This window comes from Lepidochelys kempii, chromosome 11, assembly GCF_965140285.1.
Source record: "Lepidochelys kempii isolate rLepKem1 chromosome 11, rLepKem1.hap1, whole genome shotgun sequence".
In the NCBI taxonomy this organism is placed as follows: Eukaryota; Metazoa; Chordata; order Testudines; family Cheloniidae; genus Lepidochelys; species Lepidochelys kempii.
In genome coordinates this window covers 11,369,691-11,384,996 of record NC_136390.1, presented here as the reverse complement: position 1 = coordinate 11,384,996, position 15,306 = coordinate 11,369,691, and the positions used below count along the sequence as shown (strand labels likewise).

Here is a 15,306-nt window from a genome sequence, read left to right as displayed (position 1 = left end):
CTATGTCCCTCGCTGTCCTGCAGAGCATAGGATCTCTGCAGGCTTATTGGATTTCTGTCTGAGGGACCCAATGAGACATTACACACTGATCAAAATTTCAAATCAGGGAAAGTTAATGACTTGTAACAAACAATTTAACCAATTTCAGATCTTGCAGAAAAGTTCTCCTTCGTCTTTAGAGTAAACTTGGCAATTTTCCTAACAAGTTATAGGTGAATTAAAATTAGGGTTTATGATTCAACCCTGGTTGCAACCTTAACTATGGATTCATTTATAGGATACCATAATAGTCTTTCTTGGAGTATTAAAAATATTTTATTACTTTGTTCATATTATTGAGAGAGATAATATGTGGTAATATTGTACTATGTGCGTCTTTCGTCTGCCATTTGTTTTTTAATTGAACATTATGCGGGTTCTTTTTCTGTCGTGAGGACTTTACTCACCAGGTTCAGTTTACTTAGAGGATCTTCTTTACCTGTAGCAGTTTCAGATAAAACTAAGAAATTAAAAATAAAGACTGACAGGCTGTCATGTACATTGAATGGGGAGGCTTATGATGAATGGGGAGGATTACATTGAATCACAACCCTAAAATGAATGTCTTTTAAAATTTAATTTCCTATTTATATGGCAGGCTTCATAAAGCTATAGTATTGTAAGATCTCTGAACATCAGTAAATATTTATTTGTTTGGCTGCTTGATAATTACCAAGTAATTAAACCCTCTAAAAGGGCTCTATTATGTAAACTTGAAGACAACATTAATTTTAATGGCATGAACACCCCACAATAACTAAATTATAATTAAGGGTTATAAAGGGATAATTTTTGTTTTTACCATGGTGTTAAGGATATTTTTGTATGGTCAGTACTAGTAAGATATTCAAAAAGTGCATAAGACTTAACTCTTAAAAGTGATGGCTTGTATAAATTCAAACTTTGACAGGTTTCAGAGTAGCAGCCATGTTAGTCTGTATCTGCAAAAAGAACAGGAGTACTTATGGCACCTTAGAGACTAACAAATTTATTAGAGCATAAGCTTTTGTGGGCTACAGCTCACTTCATTGGACGCATAGAATGGAACATATAGTAAGAAACTTTGAAGTCTTTGCAGGATTTCAGGATGTTGGCCAACTGTTGACATTGTGCAGGATTGCTGTATGACTGTTAACTGAAACCTAGCTGATAAGGATGGGAAACTGTTTTTCTAGCTCAGAGGATAACTTTAGCTTTGCTCATTCTCAGGATATGTGCTCAATTTAATATCCCCTTCAGTCTTTTCTTCTCTTTTTCCAGATGGCTTGTTATAGCAGTTGGTCTAGTCCGAGCATATCTGACTAAGGGTAGCTACCATAGTCTTTACTACTCAATAGAAAAGCCCTTGAAATTCTTCCAAACTGGAGCTCTGCTTGAGGTAGGTATAGATTGTTTGTTTTTTTTTTGTTTTTTTAATGTTGCTGACAACTACATGAGTGTTAGGTGAGACAAAGTGACAAGCCATTGTTAAACATCACTTCATTTTGAATGATCATCTGTTAATAATTAGCACTGTTTATTTTCAGTGCACTTTACAAATATTAATGAAATAAGTCATATGCCTCTGTGAGATGGGTTTTTATCCCCATTTTACAGGTGGGTCGACAATAAAGTAATGGAACTTGCTCTATTCTACAAAGATAGACAGTGTCAAAGCTGAAATTTTATGGCCAGTATTTTTCTGGAAAACTAGATGTTAACACTTGAAAACTGCAGCAAGTAGTGGGAACTTTGAAAGACTCCCAATTATAGTAGTGTTAGTGGATACTGTTCTGATAAAGCTAACTGTTTTAAAAATGATTAAACATGAAGTATCTCTGCTATTGATTTGAATTTTCTTTTTGTTCTAGATTCTACATTGTGCATTTGGTAAGCTTGGAATTGATTTTTCTGTTTTTCTCATGAAAAAATGCTGTTTTAATTTTTTTTTAACTAATCATCATTCAGTTTGTTACTAATATTATGGAGTAAATTCCCAGTTTCATTCTTGCAAACTTTTCTGGCTTCTGAATGCAGTAGTATTAATTTCAGTTGTCTCCTATGAAAATATTATTTGGTAAATATTAATTCTAGTTGACAAAGAACTTTAGAGAAATCACAATTTTAAAATTTGGCCAAACTAAAAGTAAATAATTACAAAGAGAGATAAAATAACTTAATGAACACTTATATAGCCTTTCATTGACAGTGAATCTTGAAGTGCTTTATCAATGCAGTACAGAACTCCACAGTCATTTCCTTAATTTACCCATCTTTATGATTCTTTGTATCACTCTTCCTTTCCCAAAAACCCTTCTTCATGTAGGAAGCTAAAATATCAGATGACTGTGAGCATAATTGCAATCCCTGACTTCTACTACATGATCCAAAACAGAGTCAAGACACACTATCTTTTTAGAATTTATCTACAGGTTTTTTTGAGTTTTCTGACATTTAGCTGCAATTGGTTATCTTTGAACTGGGAGGTAAATTCCAATAGAATATAAAACTCCATGTATTTTAGATCTTATATGATCCAACGTTCTGTAGTTATAGTAGCGCAGGAGGGTCACTATAGGGAAAGGTTGCATCAATACATCTGTTTAAAAGGTGGAGCTTTCAAAGTCCTCTAAAACTTACATGGTTAGTTGGATTTCTTCGAAATTTGGTACATCTCAGGAGAGTGCCACAGGGTTAGAGAGCCAAATCTGGAGTAAGTTGATCAAGGGGTTCCAAAGATATAACCTTCCTTTTTCCCCCCCAAATAGCTCTATTTAAAAAAGCTTCTAGGTGGGCTTTTTTTGCCCAGAGCTAGAGCTCAAACTATTGATGTGATGTGGGTCAAAATTGTGTCAATGTGCGAAGTTTTACCTGAGGTAGTATATGGCACCTACTAAATCTTTGGGGGACCCAAATTAATGACAGTATTTAGGAAAATCTACATGTTTTTTTACACTATGCATGCACCCATACAAAAAAACTGCTAGAGTGTTTTCATTCCTGCCATTTTATATGCTTTAAATTCAACTCTTGTAAGTTTTGCAAAATCCTAACAATTCCTCAGATCGTTTTGAAATTTGATGTGCCATGTGGGAGTGTGGGGTAACATTAGTAGTCTAAAACCTGGTTCCTTCTGCAGCTTTGTACTCTTAAAGTGAGAGGTACTAATGACTTAATGAATCAGAGACCTCTTAGTGGCTATGAACAAACATTTCAATTAACATATCTAAGGATAAATTATTCCCAAGCCTCCATCCAAGGGTATATCTACACTTAATATGCTTCTGTGACGCCGCTGCACCTCCCTGAGAGATGGTAGCTAGATCAATGGAAGAATTGTTCCATTGGCCTAGCATCGTCTACACCGGGGGTTAGGTCAGTATAGCTGCACCTCTCAGAGGTGTGGATTTTTCACCCCCATGAGAGACGAAGCTATACCAAAGTAAATTCCTAGGATAGACCCAGCCTAAGAGAAAAGGAGACTTGGACTGAATGGCTGGAGATTGCTGCGCTTTGTGAGTAACGGGTGGCATTTCATTTTGGCGGGACTATAATCAAAGTATTTGGAGTAGAAAATTAGACATGTGAGCAAGAGGAGTAGGGTAATGGGGATGGATGGTAGAAGATGTGAGAAAGTTTGGGGACTCAGGTGAAGGAGGCCTGGCACTCCCTGCTCTGCCAGTGCATCCCAACCTTCCTAGACCCCAACCCCCTACTGTCAGATATGTACCCCACATATCTGACAGTACACCCCACTCTCTGCACTCCCAGCTCTGCCAGTGCACCACAATTCCCCTGCATCCCAGCCTGCCTACACTCCTCTGTTCTGCCAGTGCACCCCAACCCCCTGCGCCCTGTCTATGATAGTGAACCCCGACCCCCTTCACTCCCTAGTTCTGCCAGTGGAACCCAACCACCTGCAATCGAGCCCACCTGTAGCCTCCAGCTCTGCCAGTGCACCCCTCAACACTGCATGAAACCTATTAATAAATGTTTGAACATTGATTGGGAGAAATTGGAGAGTTCACTGCCGACCAGAAAAGTGTACTGTATGGCATAAACATTACAAGCTCTGAGGCCTCACTGTTTCTCAGAAATGGGGTACATCTATTGGACAGGGGTCAGAGATTCTTTCTCTCAAACATAAAACTATCAGTATTTTGGAACAGAAACCCTGCCTGCATCTTCTGTCACTGGCCCTGCCACAAACTTGGCCCATCAACCATTGTGAAACATGACCAGGAATACTGTACTGTTGTAATGTAGTTGTCCTGTGCTCCAGGCACTACATGGAGTCTGGTTATGTGTGTTTGGAGCGGGGGGAAGCTTGTGGCAATAGAAACCTTTATATACCGGGGAGTGAAGGCTTCAGAAGGACGTGTTCCCTGTTTGTGGTGTGGAAGCTTGGGTACAGTAGTGGGAAGGGGCCAGGTTGCAGGACGGAACTCAATGAATGGTTCATGGGTGTGGCTTGGGAGGTGTGCCGAAGCAAGGCTGGTGGGCACAGTTGGGATGTGTGTGGGTGCGTGTTGGGGGCAAAGAGGCTGGCTCACTATGCTAATTGCAGGACATATATACAACTGCCTAATTGACTACTCCTAACACCAACGTTTATTTTCCTATTTAAAAAAGCTAGGAAATTCATTGGCAAAAAGCTGCATTAATGTAGAGGTAAGGTTGTTTGGTGGTATGTCTTTGCCTTGCAGAATGCTGAGGTGAGCAAAACTCAAACTTCTGAAAAGCAGGAACTGCAGAGTTAAAGTTGCCCATGCACCCTTAACTGCTCTCCTTCAGCAGTGCTCTGGGACACCCCATTAACACACACATCTTTACTATTCTATCCCCACAATTGCTGAAATGTACAAGCTCTTCACTTCCTTTTACAACCCATTCACTCTCAACCACAGGATTCCATCAAACACTATTAAAGGACAAAAAGGAAAAAAAAAAAAAGGTTACCCACACAATCTTTCCTCTACCCTCTTCAAGCAATGCCTGTTATATTAATTAAATGGGCATAATCTATTCACTGTCCAACATTACAGAGTTAAATGATCTGGGGTTTGATATACAGAGACCTCAGCCTGCTTAATACTATGGCAAACACACTATACAACTGAGACCAAAGGTTAGAAATTTATTGATTGAAACACACACACGAAAAAGAATAAAAATGAAGTAAAGAGTATTAGAACTGAAACTGATTATTTAAGCAAAACAAATTAAATCAAAACCTATCAAAGGCCTTTCTGGAGACAGTGAGTAAGATAGTTTAAACCCTCTTATTCAGTCAAACAGCCCATCTTGGTAGGGTAGAAAGAGTTAGTTCTATTCAATTCTGAATTCAGAATAATAGTCTCATTCATGCCTTAGATAAAATAAACATACCTAAGAGAGAAAAGATAGGATAGTAAAGATGAGGGATGATGGCTTTTGTTATGTTCTCAGGATACAGGGTGGCTGGTCAGTCACAGATGGATGCTTTCGAGCTGGCATGTCGGCATGACAACTGTTGTTCTAGATGCTGGATCATCTCCCTGATCAGGGACATCCATCTGGTTGGTCTGGTCAGGTCCCTCTCCTTCACTGGTCTTTCTCAGTCTGGGCAGACCTGAAAGGGTCATGTCATCTCACCATCGCTGGTGCCAGTGGAAAGCAGAGAAAGAGAGAGAGAGACAGGACTGGAGAAAAATCTGGGGGTCCAGAGAGAAGCACACAAGGGAAGGAAAGTCAATGCAGGATCTCACATGTATCAGGTTGGAGTCCTCGCTCTGATGATGGTCAGGCATCGCCACTGGAGTTTCTAGGTCTGGTGTTATGGCAACAATCATTCTGTCGCAGCTGCAGTTACGGTAAAAAGTTCTCCCTGTCTTCTCCCCCAAAGTCTCTATTTAAGAATACTTCCCCCCCGCCCCCCCCCCCCCAAAAAAAAAAAGGAATGATGAGCAAAATAGTCCATCCACCAATTAGGCCTAATTTCTGGCATCCCAAATTTGGTTTCTTGATTTCCAGTGTTTTACTCCTCTTGTTTACTAGTCATAATCTTAAAATAGTCCTTTTTGTTTAAATTAATTCAGTATTTCTGTCTCCTCACATCTTTTCTTGAACAGTTTTATATGATAGATCATTGCAACAATTCATGAACCTTTTACCCATTTTTCAACAGTTGAGTTTACAGTTTGGGTAAATTTGTATGCCCAATTATAATTGGGAATCCCTCAAAGTCAAGGATGATTGTCTTTCATGGATTGTCCATTTCAGATTATCTGTGGGTCCACTGATGGCTGGTAAGGCCTATTCTGGAGCTGCAGACTCTGCCACATTGCAGACATGTTTCCCAGCAGGGTGGTTGAACCTGAAGTATTGATTTGGGCTATAGCCCGCTCTTTCTTTCACTTCCGTTTTTCCGTTATATGTAGTCGCATTTGATTCTCAAAGTGCTGAGTTCCCTGCCTCAAGCAGCTCCTCCATTGTTGTTGGTCCTGGGTTATACATAAGGCTACATATTTGTCACGGAGGTCATGGAAGTCACGAATTCCGTGACTTTTTCCACCATGGCAGGGCTGGAGCAGCTGTCAGGCCAGGGGTGCAGCAGTCCCCCGAGCAAGGGTCCCCAGGGTCCTAAAAGCAGCTGGCTGACAGCACTGCTGCAGGATCCTCCCCACTGATCAGCTGGTCGGAGGGTGCCCGGCAGGACCACCCCTTCCCTCCCCAATCAGCTGGTCAGGAGGGGGCCCCACAGCAGCCACTGGAGCAGCGTCCTTGGGGCAGGAGTACTCTGCCCCCTCTCCCCCACAGGAGCCTGCCCAGCAACTGGCTGTGGACAGCGGTCTCCCCACTCCCGCCCTTCAGAAGCCCACCCAGCAACCAGCCTGTGGACAGTGCCCCCTGCAGGAGCCTGCCCGGCAACAGGCTTGTGGACAGCTCACAGGCAGGAGCCGCAGCAGCAGTTCCTGGGACTCTGAGAGAAATCTGTCACTGAGAGAAATCAGCCCTCCACAGCAGGAGCTCAGGCATTCAGCCCCAGCCAATTGTCAGCCCCCCTGCCAGCGGGGCTAAGGCAGTCAGGTCCTCAGGGGCTGTTAGCATTGGTAAGTGGGGCTTGGGCAGTCAGCCCCTGGCTGCTGGGCTTCCACTTCAGCCCCTGGCAGCAGGAGAGAGAGTTGGGCCCATGTCTTAGTTTCTGCCCTGGGCCCAGACCATTCTAGGCCCTGGTTGTTGCTTAGCCACTGTTTAATTATAAAAAATCTTATTGAAGATTTTTTTGAAGAGCCTCTGCATAAGGTTTAGCTGGCTGAGAGAAAAAAATGGCGACGCCAAGTACACTGAAGAGGAAAGTGGCAAAAACCACTGCTAAGCAGAGAAGTAGTCAGTACCCAAAGGGAACATTTCATGTAAGTGGCGGGTTGATGTTTTGTACAGCATGTAATGTTCCTGTAGATTACACATGAAAAGGAAGTTGTGACAAACATAGAAAGTGCTTTGCATAAATGTAAGGCACAAGAGTTTGAAGCAGGCCTGAGCGACAAAGCCAAACTACAAAGAACAATGAATGAGCTATTTACTGTAAAAACCAAAGAACAGCTGCATCGTAGGACAGAAGTTTACCGACTCACAGAGGCTTTCTGTACCACTAACATTCCACTACATGTCTTAGACAACCCTGCTATGAAAAGCTATCTGGAAAGCTCCCTGAAAAACATTGGTGTTATACCTACTTTGGATCATCTCCGAAGAGAATACTTGCCAAAAAAATTTGAAAGACATGTCAGTGACCTGAAAGAACTGCTGAATCAAGGTTTTGGAATTAGTTTCATAGCAGATGAAATAACTGATGCTGAAGGGCAGCACATATTAAATATCCTGGAAGTGCCTTGTTTGTCTTTTACAGACATCAAGCTGACAAGGGAAAGGTAATTTGGAATTGAAGTCTTTGCTAATAGAGTGTGTATGTTTGGAGACTGTTAACTTTAAAACGGTGAGTCATACAGTGGTGGAAACAGTTCAGAAATATGGAATTCCTTTTCATAAAGTCACTGCTTTTGTCACTGACAATGCTGCGTATATGAACAAAACCTGGGAACAAAGCCTCAAAAAGCCTTTTCTGAATGCGGTTAACGTAACGTGCACTGCACATCTTCTCAACTTAGTGGGCGATATCTGGAGAAAAAAATTTGGAAAAGGAAATGAATTGTCATTGCTGTAAAACGTGCATTCACTGCCTTCCCTGCCCGCAAAGCACGGTTCTGTCAATCATTGCAGGGAAAAGTGCCTGCAATTCTACCTACCCCAGTAAGCACAGTGTGGAACAGCTGGTTTGAAGCTGTCCATTTTCATACCAGCCACCTGCAGGATTATGTGGATTTTTTTGAGGGGGAGTATGAATGAAGCTGTAGTTCATCTGTTGCAGATGTGATCATGTTAAATAAATCAATGGAAATAAAAGCAGATATTGCAGCAATTGAAGCATTTGCACCAAGAATAATGGCAATTCTCACAGCTTATGAAAAACCAGAAATCAGATCATATAGGGTGGTCAATGATTTGGCCGATCTTGCCAGCTGGGCAGAGTCCTTTAGTGGCACGACTGACCACCCTTTGCGACAACAGTGATAAAACTGAAGCCTACATGACTGGTTCTGAACGGTTTTGTCAACCGGCTGCCAGCTTTCTTAAAGCCTGCCGAGTGTTTGATCCCAATCAGGCCAAAGTTCTTGACCTTGCATCACTAAATGTATTTGGGTCTATTCCCATGTTTGAAGACAATGAGATGGCAAAAGCCAAGTTTTGTAGCTACAGCAGTGCAGTTTCTGAAATGAAGTGTCTTGACATTCTGGAATTTTAGTGCAACTTAAAAGATCACGTTCCAAGTCTGGCCATAATAGCTCTGAGGTGTTTATCAGTGCCTGATAACCATGTGGACTGTGAGAGATTATTTTTGTCTTACAACGATAGCTTGTGAGATGACAAAAGCTGTCGATGTACAACATGCTATTTCAGAATCATGGAAAGCCCTGTTAAAAAATGACCATTTTACACTCTAACAGTTAATCAGGTCAGTAGTTAACATTATATAAGGTTTAAATAGGCAATTTAAAAGTTCTGTAGTGAAAACTGCATTACTATGTGTACATTTCCATGATTTTCTTGTTTTTCCCACTCCCTCTCCGTGATTTTAAATAAAAATACCCATGACAAAAACTTAGCCTTAGTTATACCAGGGCCATGAGTTGATGTCAGTATTGCATTTTCTCATATTAGCCTTGAAGACATCCCTGTAGCATTTTTTTCTGCATTTGCCTTGGCCGAATTGAGAGTAGAAGATTTTTGTTTTGGCAGTCTGGAATCAGGCATCCAGACAGTGTGGCATACCCAGCAAAGTTGATGATAAATAATCATCGTCTCCATGTTCGTAATAGTCGCTTGCGAGAGGATGTTGATATTTGTGTGTCTGTTGTCCTACGTGATTTGGCGAATCTTATGCATACAGCACTGATGATACTTCTTTAGCACCTTAAGATGTCTCCTGTATGTTGTCCACGTTTCAGTCCCACACAGTAGGGTGGGATCACAACAGCTTTATAGACCATGAGTTTAGTTTTGGTTCTGATGTCGCAATCTTCAAACATCCTCTTTCTCAGATGACCATAGCTTGACTTGTACATTTGAGCCACTACTGGATTTCTTCATCAATGCCAGCTGTCTATGAGAGGTGGCCTGGCCTCCAAGATATGGGAAGTGCACAATATTCACTAGAAAGCTATCATAGATCTATATTGCTGGGGCTGGGAATTGTGCTTCAGGAGCTTGCTGATGGAGGACCTTTGTTTTCGGGGTGTTAAGTGTTAGTCCCATTTTCTGATATGCTTCAGCAAAGATGTTCATAATTGCCTGAAGATCCGTTTCTGGTTGAACGCACACTACGGCGTCACTAGTATACTGAAAATCAGTGACTGAAGTCAGCGATGTTTTGATCCTGGATAGGAAGCGGCCAAGATTGAACCAGTTTGCCATCCTTTCTGTAGATTATCTGTACTCCAACGAGGATCTTATCAGTGATCAAATATAGAGCATTGCAGCAAGGAAGATGAACAGTGAGACAGCCCTGTTTGATGCCTGTCTTAACCCTAAGGGAGCCATAGTAGGTCCATTACAGAGGATCACTGCTTGCATGTCATTGTGAAGGAGATGAAGAGTGGTGACAAATTTTGGTGAACATCCATACTTCAGAAGGATTTTCCACAATGCTTCCCTATTAGTGGAGTCAAAGGCCTTTGTCTGGTTGATGAACGCAAGTATAGTGGTTGATGGTGTTCTCTACATTTTTCCTGCAGCTGGCGAGCAGTGAAGATCATGTCAATAGTGCTTCTAGATGGTCAAAACTCTCACTGAGATTCAGAAAGAATGTCTTTGGCAAGAGGAAGAAGATGGTTCAGGAGAAGTCTTGTGAGGACCTTTACTACAGTTGCTACCAGAGAGATTCCTCTATACTTTCCACAGTCAGATTTATCTCCTTTCTTGAAAATCGTCACAATCATAGCATCTCTAAATTCATCTGGGATTTTCTCATGGTTCCATATTTTGAGAACAAAAATGTGTAGCTGTAAGGTGACTTCATTTCCCCCCTACTTGTAAATTTCTGCAGTGATTCCATCAACTCCAGATGACTGGTTGTTCTTCATCTGCATAATAGCTCTGCACACTTCTTCCAGGTATTGGAGGTATTCTGAGTTCACCTCTGATCAGGTATTGTGAGATGAAGGTGAAGACACTGTCATCAACCGCAGAGTCACTATTGAGGAAATCTTCGAAGTGTTCCTTCCAGTGTGCATTGATGGCTTCAGTTTCTTTGATCAACTCCCATCCATCCTTAGATCTCAGGGAGTTTGGCCTCAAAATTCATAGGCCATAAATAGTTTTAATGGAATTAAGGAAGCAACACATATCAGGGGTTTCAGTGAGAAGTTTAAACTCATTCAGTTTATTCAGCCATCATCTGTTCTTTATGTCACAAATTCTTTTTCAGTCCTGTGCCTTTGCTTGTTGGTGAGCTGGCTTCTTCTGCACAGAGTTGATGTTCTGCCAGACACAAAAGTCATTGTGTTTGTGATCGGTCGAGTCTTGTATTTCCCAATCATTTTCATCAAATCAGTCCTGTTGTTTCCTGCCAGAGAACTGTAGTGTGTCTTTGCAGGCACTGAGGATGCTGGATTTGGGGGCAACCCAGGTGCTGGTGACACGTTCCGGTTATCTTTCTTTTAGATTTATCAGTTTTTCGTTGAGGCGTTGGCAGAAGAGGTTACGCTTTCTTGGATCTTTGAGTGCCTTTATGCTGATTTTCTGTCTGCATTATTTCCGTTGAAGCTGTCGTTTAGGGGCCAGTCTGCTGGTCATGATCGAGCAGATGAGGTGGTGATCAGTCCAGCAGTCGTTGCTTCCAGTCATGGCTTGAGTAATGCAGGTGACTTTGCAGTTCTGGGCCTGGACAATGACATAGGCAATCAAATGCCAGTGCTTGGAGTGTGGATGTTGTGACGATGTCTTGCATTGGTTTCGCTGGCAGAACAAGGTGTTAGTGATAATAAATTCATGTTCTTCACATTTGGTAAGGAGGAGGATGCTGTTTGAAGTGATCTGTCCTACACCTTCTTTGTCAAGTCCCATCTGACTCTAGCATTAAAGTTGCCAAGAAGGATGAACCAGTCTGTCACTGGTACACCAAAAAAGACTTTATCAAGGCTGGTGTAGAATTCTTCTTTGGCATCATCATTGGCATCAAGTGTTGGGGCATACACACTAATAGCAGTAGCCTATTGGTTCGCTGCAATTTCAATTGAAGAGTTATAAAGTGTTCGTTGATTCCAGTAGAGAGCTTGTTAAGTTGGTTGACGAGTTCAGTTTTGATGCCAAATGCTTCACGTGTTCCTTTCCAAAAGAAGATACATTCACCTCCTTGTTCGTTAAGCACCCCCTCTCCTGCTCATTGGGTCTTGCTCAGGGCAGCGATATTGATGTCCATATCGACTAATTTCTTGGGCCACAATTGTGGTAAAATGCTCTGGACAATCAGTATTAGGTTGGTCTATGAGAGTCCTGACATTCCAAGTCCCAAATTAGATTAAATGATTTTGCTGATTTCAGCCACTACAAAATTATTCATCTGGATGTGGTAGTCCAGACTAGAGGTATGAGGCACCTTTTCTAGTCCCTTCCCCATGTGGGGTGAGCAGAGCAAATCCTAAAAAGAACTGCTCAGTCACAGTTACAGTTGCCAAAAATGCACTCCTGCCTCACCTGAGTTCTTAACAACCGTTTTGTAACTGCAGCTTCCATGCCAGTTTATGACTAGGAGCTCCCAGACATCACAATCCTGCTCGCATTGCCATTAGATATGGCTGAAGGACTTTGAGGTATGTGCTGGTAGGTGGTGATACCATGAAAGATGTCTGTGCATGGATTCTTTTAATGTGAAGGAACCATTGCACACCAGTTTCCCCACAGATTCTTGACAAGATCTTAATCCAATAGCAATGAGACCAAGACAACTGGAGATACTGCTGCACTTTAGCCTATATTCACCTTTACAGCCATTGAGGATATTAGTGTCGACCTCTGCCTGATCTGCCATTAAAGATCTTACTCCCAAAAGATTGAGGGCTAAACAGGTTTATCATAATAACGTCCTGAACTTGCCATGTCACAGCACCACTGGAGGGCATGTGTGGCTTTTCAAAAGGGACAACATTGCCATCTGCTGTCTCCACCATTTTCTGGTGGTGCTGCTGCTTGGTCCACGACTGCTTATTTGTCAGAGCTACCTCTGCTTATTTCGCAGCTAACATTCACTGAAGGTTGTTGTTCCACAATCCACCACTTGTGGATGTGCTGGATAACAGTGCAGCTTGGGAACCAGCCAGTTATCACAACATACTTTAATATGCACATACACTGGCCCTTGACACTATAAGATTCAGGAGGGTCCAGATTCTGGTATAGACTGACGCACCTAACCAACTCCCCAGAAAGAATACCACACATGTACAATTTAAGAACCACTCTAATCTTTTACAACTGCCTTTCCCTGAGGGTATGTCTACATTTTGAGGTGGGAGGTGCAAAAAAAAAAAAATTAACAGTGTAGCCAGGATAGTATGAATGGTGGCTTTTGATAGTGTCCAAGGATGTACCCAGAGGGTCCAGATGGGTTTGTACTCATACAGGTAGCTCGAGGAGAGCTAGCACGGATACATCTGAGTGAGCTGGAAATCACACTACCTAGCTCAAATATAGGCATACCATTATTCACAGAATACACTTAACCATCACTAAAGCATTAAAAACTGCTTATGCTCCATTTCACTGCTGACAATACCCTTTGTAATAAAAGTCCTATGCCCTGCTACTGACGTAACCTACACAGTCTGCATGGAAATGATGCCTACTGCATCCTGAATAGACAAATGCACCTCTTCTCTTTCATCAGATGCATCAGAGGGTGCAAAACAGCGATCTCCTCATATCACAGTCTCAGCTCTGTCACACACCTCAAAGTAATCCACAGATCTCACAAACACCTCAGAGCTAAATATTGCCTTCATAATTCAGTACAGCTACACCTGACGTTGATCCCATTCACTTTACCTTTAGTGCATGCAGATGATAATTGCTTAGACTGTTATATTCCCAGCTCACTACTGACAATGCTTTTTTCTAATACCTCTCCGTGCCCCCGTGCATATTGTATCCTGAATGTATACATGGAGCTCTTATCTGTGCTAACGCACTGGAGGATGCAAAACAGATTTCATCATATAATCATAGCTCTGTCACCTCAAGGTAATCCACCCATGTATCACAAACACGCCTTTACCATGCGGGTCCAACTGCTGCCTCCCTCATTTAGTGTAGGCATACCTAACACACTCCCTGCACTTGGAGTGTATCCAAATAATTCCTGTTGTTTACTGCAAGCTTCAGAGGAGCAGGTGGAAGGTGATGTGAGCAACCTTCCTTCCCCTCCCTTTTTGTCCTTTAATGGTGTTAAGTGGAATCCTGTGGGTGAGAGTGAGTGGGTTGTAAAAGGAGATGAAGAGCTTATAAATTTCAACAACTGTGTGGTTGGCAAAGTAAAGGTATGTGTGTTAGTGGGGCATACTAGGGGATAACTGAAAGAGGGGAGTGTTAACTTTGTATTTCCTAGTTTTCAGAAGTTTGAGTTTTGCTCAACTCACTGTTCTGCAAGGGGACGACACCACCAAGCAACCTTAGCTCTTCATTAACTTAGTTTTTTTTTGGTCATTGAATGTGGAGATGTATTTTAGAACTGGGCAAGTCACTGTTTATTCCAGATCTTACCAATAATAATCTTGCTTTCTTCAGTGGGACTAGTTGGGTGAGTAAGGGTTGCAAGTTCAGGCCCTAGCATATTGTCTGTTCTATACACCGACAATAACTTGCCTAATAGAAGCTGTAAACTCCATATCAGTAGTCTGGATTTCAATGCATAAGTGCTAGTAGAATGTTTCAGTGTGTCCGGAAGTGCATAGATCTACAAACCCCCACCTCACATGATGACAAGAAGGGCATTTTTGCAATTGATTCATCTTTGTGCCGAAATTTTGCTACTTCAGCATTTTTATGTGTTACTCATACAGGCACTGATCCTGCAAATACTGTACTTAAGCACCTGCTTAACTTTATGCCCTATGACTATTTCCATGGAATTGCTCACAGTGTGTGTAGTTAATATGTCTGTAAATCTTTGCAGAATCAAGGCCATAGTGTGAAGAAGCCCACCTATGCTGCTCTGCCAAATCCAGATGTTTATTTTTAAAACTAAATTACTTTTCATAAAGAAGTGGGAAATTCTGCATTCAGAAAGTTCCTCTTGTAATTTGAAATACAACTGTCTGTTTGGTTCTTATTCAACAAGCATTCAAAGACAGGGTCAACCAATAGAACATCCTTATGATTCCAAGTCCACAAAACTACAAATCTGAAAACAGATAGGTCCCAGACACCATCTAAGCATCCCCCCAAATTTAAAGTATTTCCTGATGCTAGCATCACGTCTCTGTTAATTTTCTGGTTTTAAAATGTATTTTAGGATAACCCAATATTACTATTGAAAAGTTGAATTCAAACATTGATATCTAGCAGCAGAGGGCAGTCTAATACTGTTTAATGCAATAGTTTTTGGCTTTCTGAATAATTGTTGCTCCAAAAAAATTGGGTCTATAAATGGCAATCAGTAAACCATGCATAGCATCTTCGAGAAGTGAAAAGCTA

At 41.6% G+C, this 15,306-nt stretch overlaps 1 protein-coding gene across 2 annotated transcripts in view; it reads left to right on the top strand.

Annotated features, from left to right (window-relative positions):
* HACD2 (3-hydroxyacyl-CoA dehydratase 2) overlaps positions 1–15,306 on the top strand; it is a 43,877-nt gene that overhangs the window by 7,574 nt on the left and 20,997 nt on the right. The window contains exons 2-3 of one of the 2 annotated variants that reach the window (XM_073305125.2): positions 1,300–1,417; positions 1,890–1,908. In XM_073305125.2, the coding sequence (XP_073161226.1) occupies positions 1,300–1,417; positions 1,890–1,908 (137 nt within the window). Of the gene's footprint in view, positions 1–1,299; positions 1,418–1,889; positions 1,909–15,306 lie in introns of those variants that run through there. The other variant, XM_073305126.2, reaches the window with a different exon arrangement.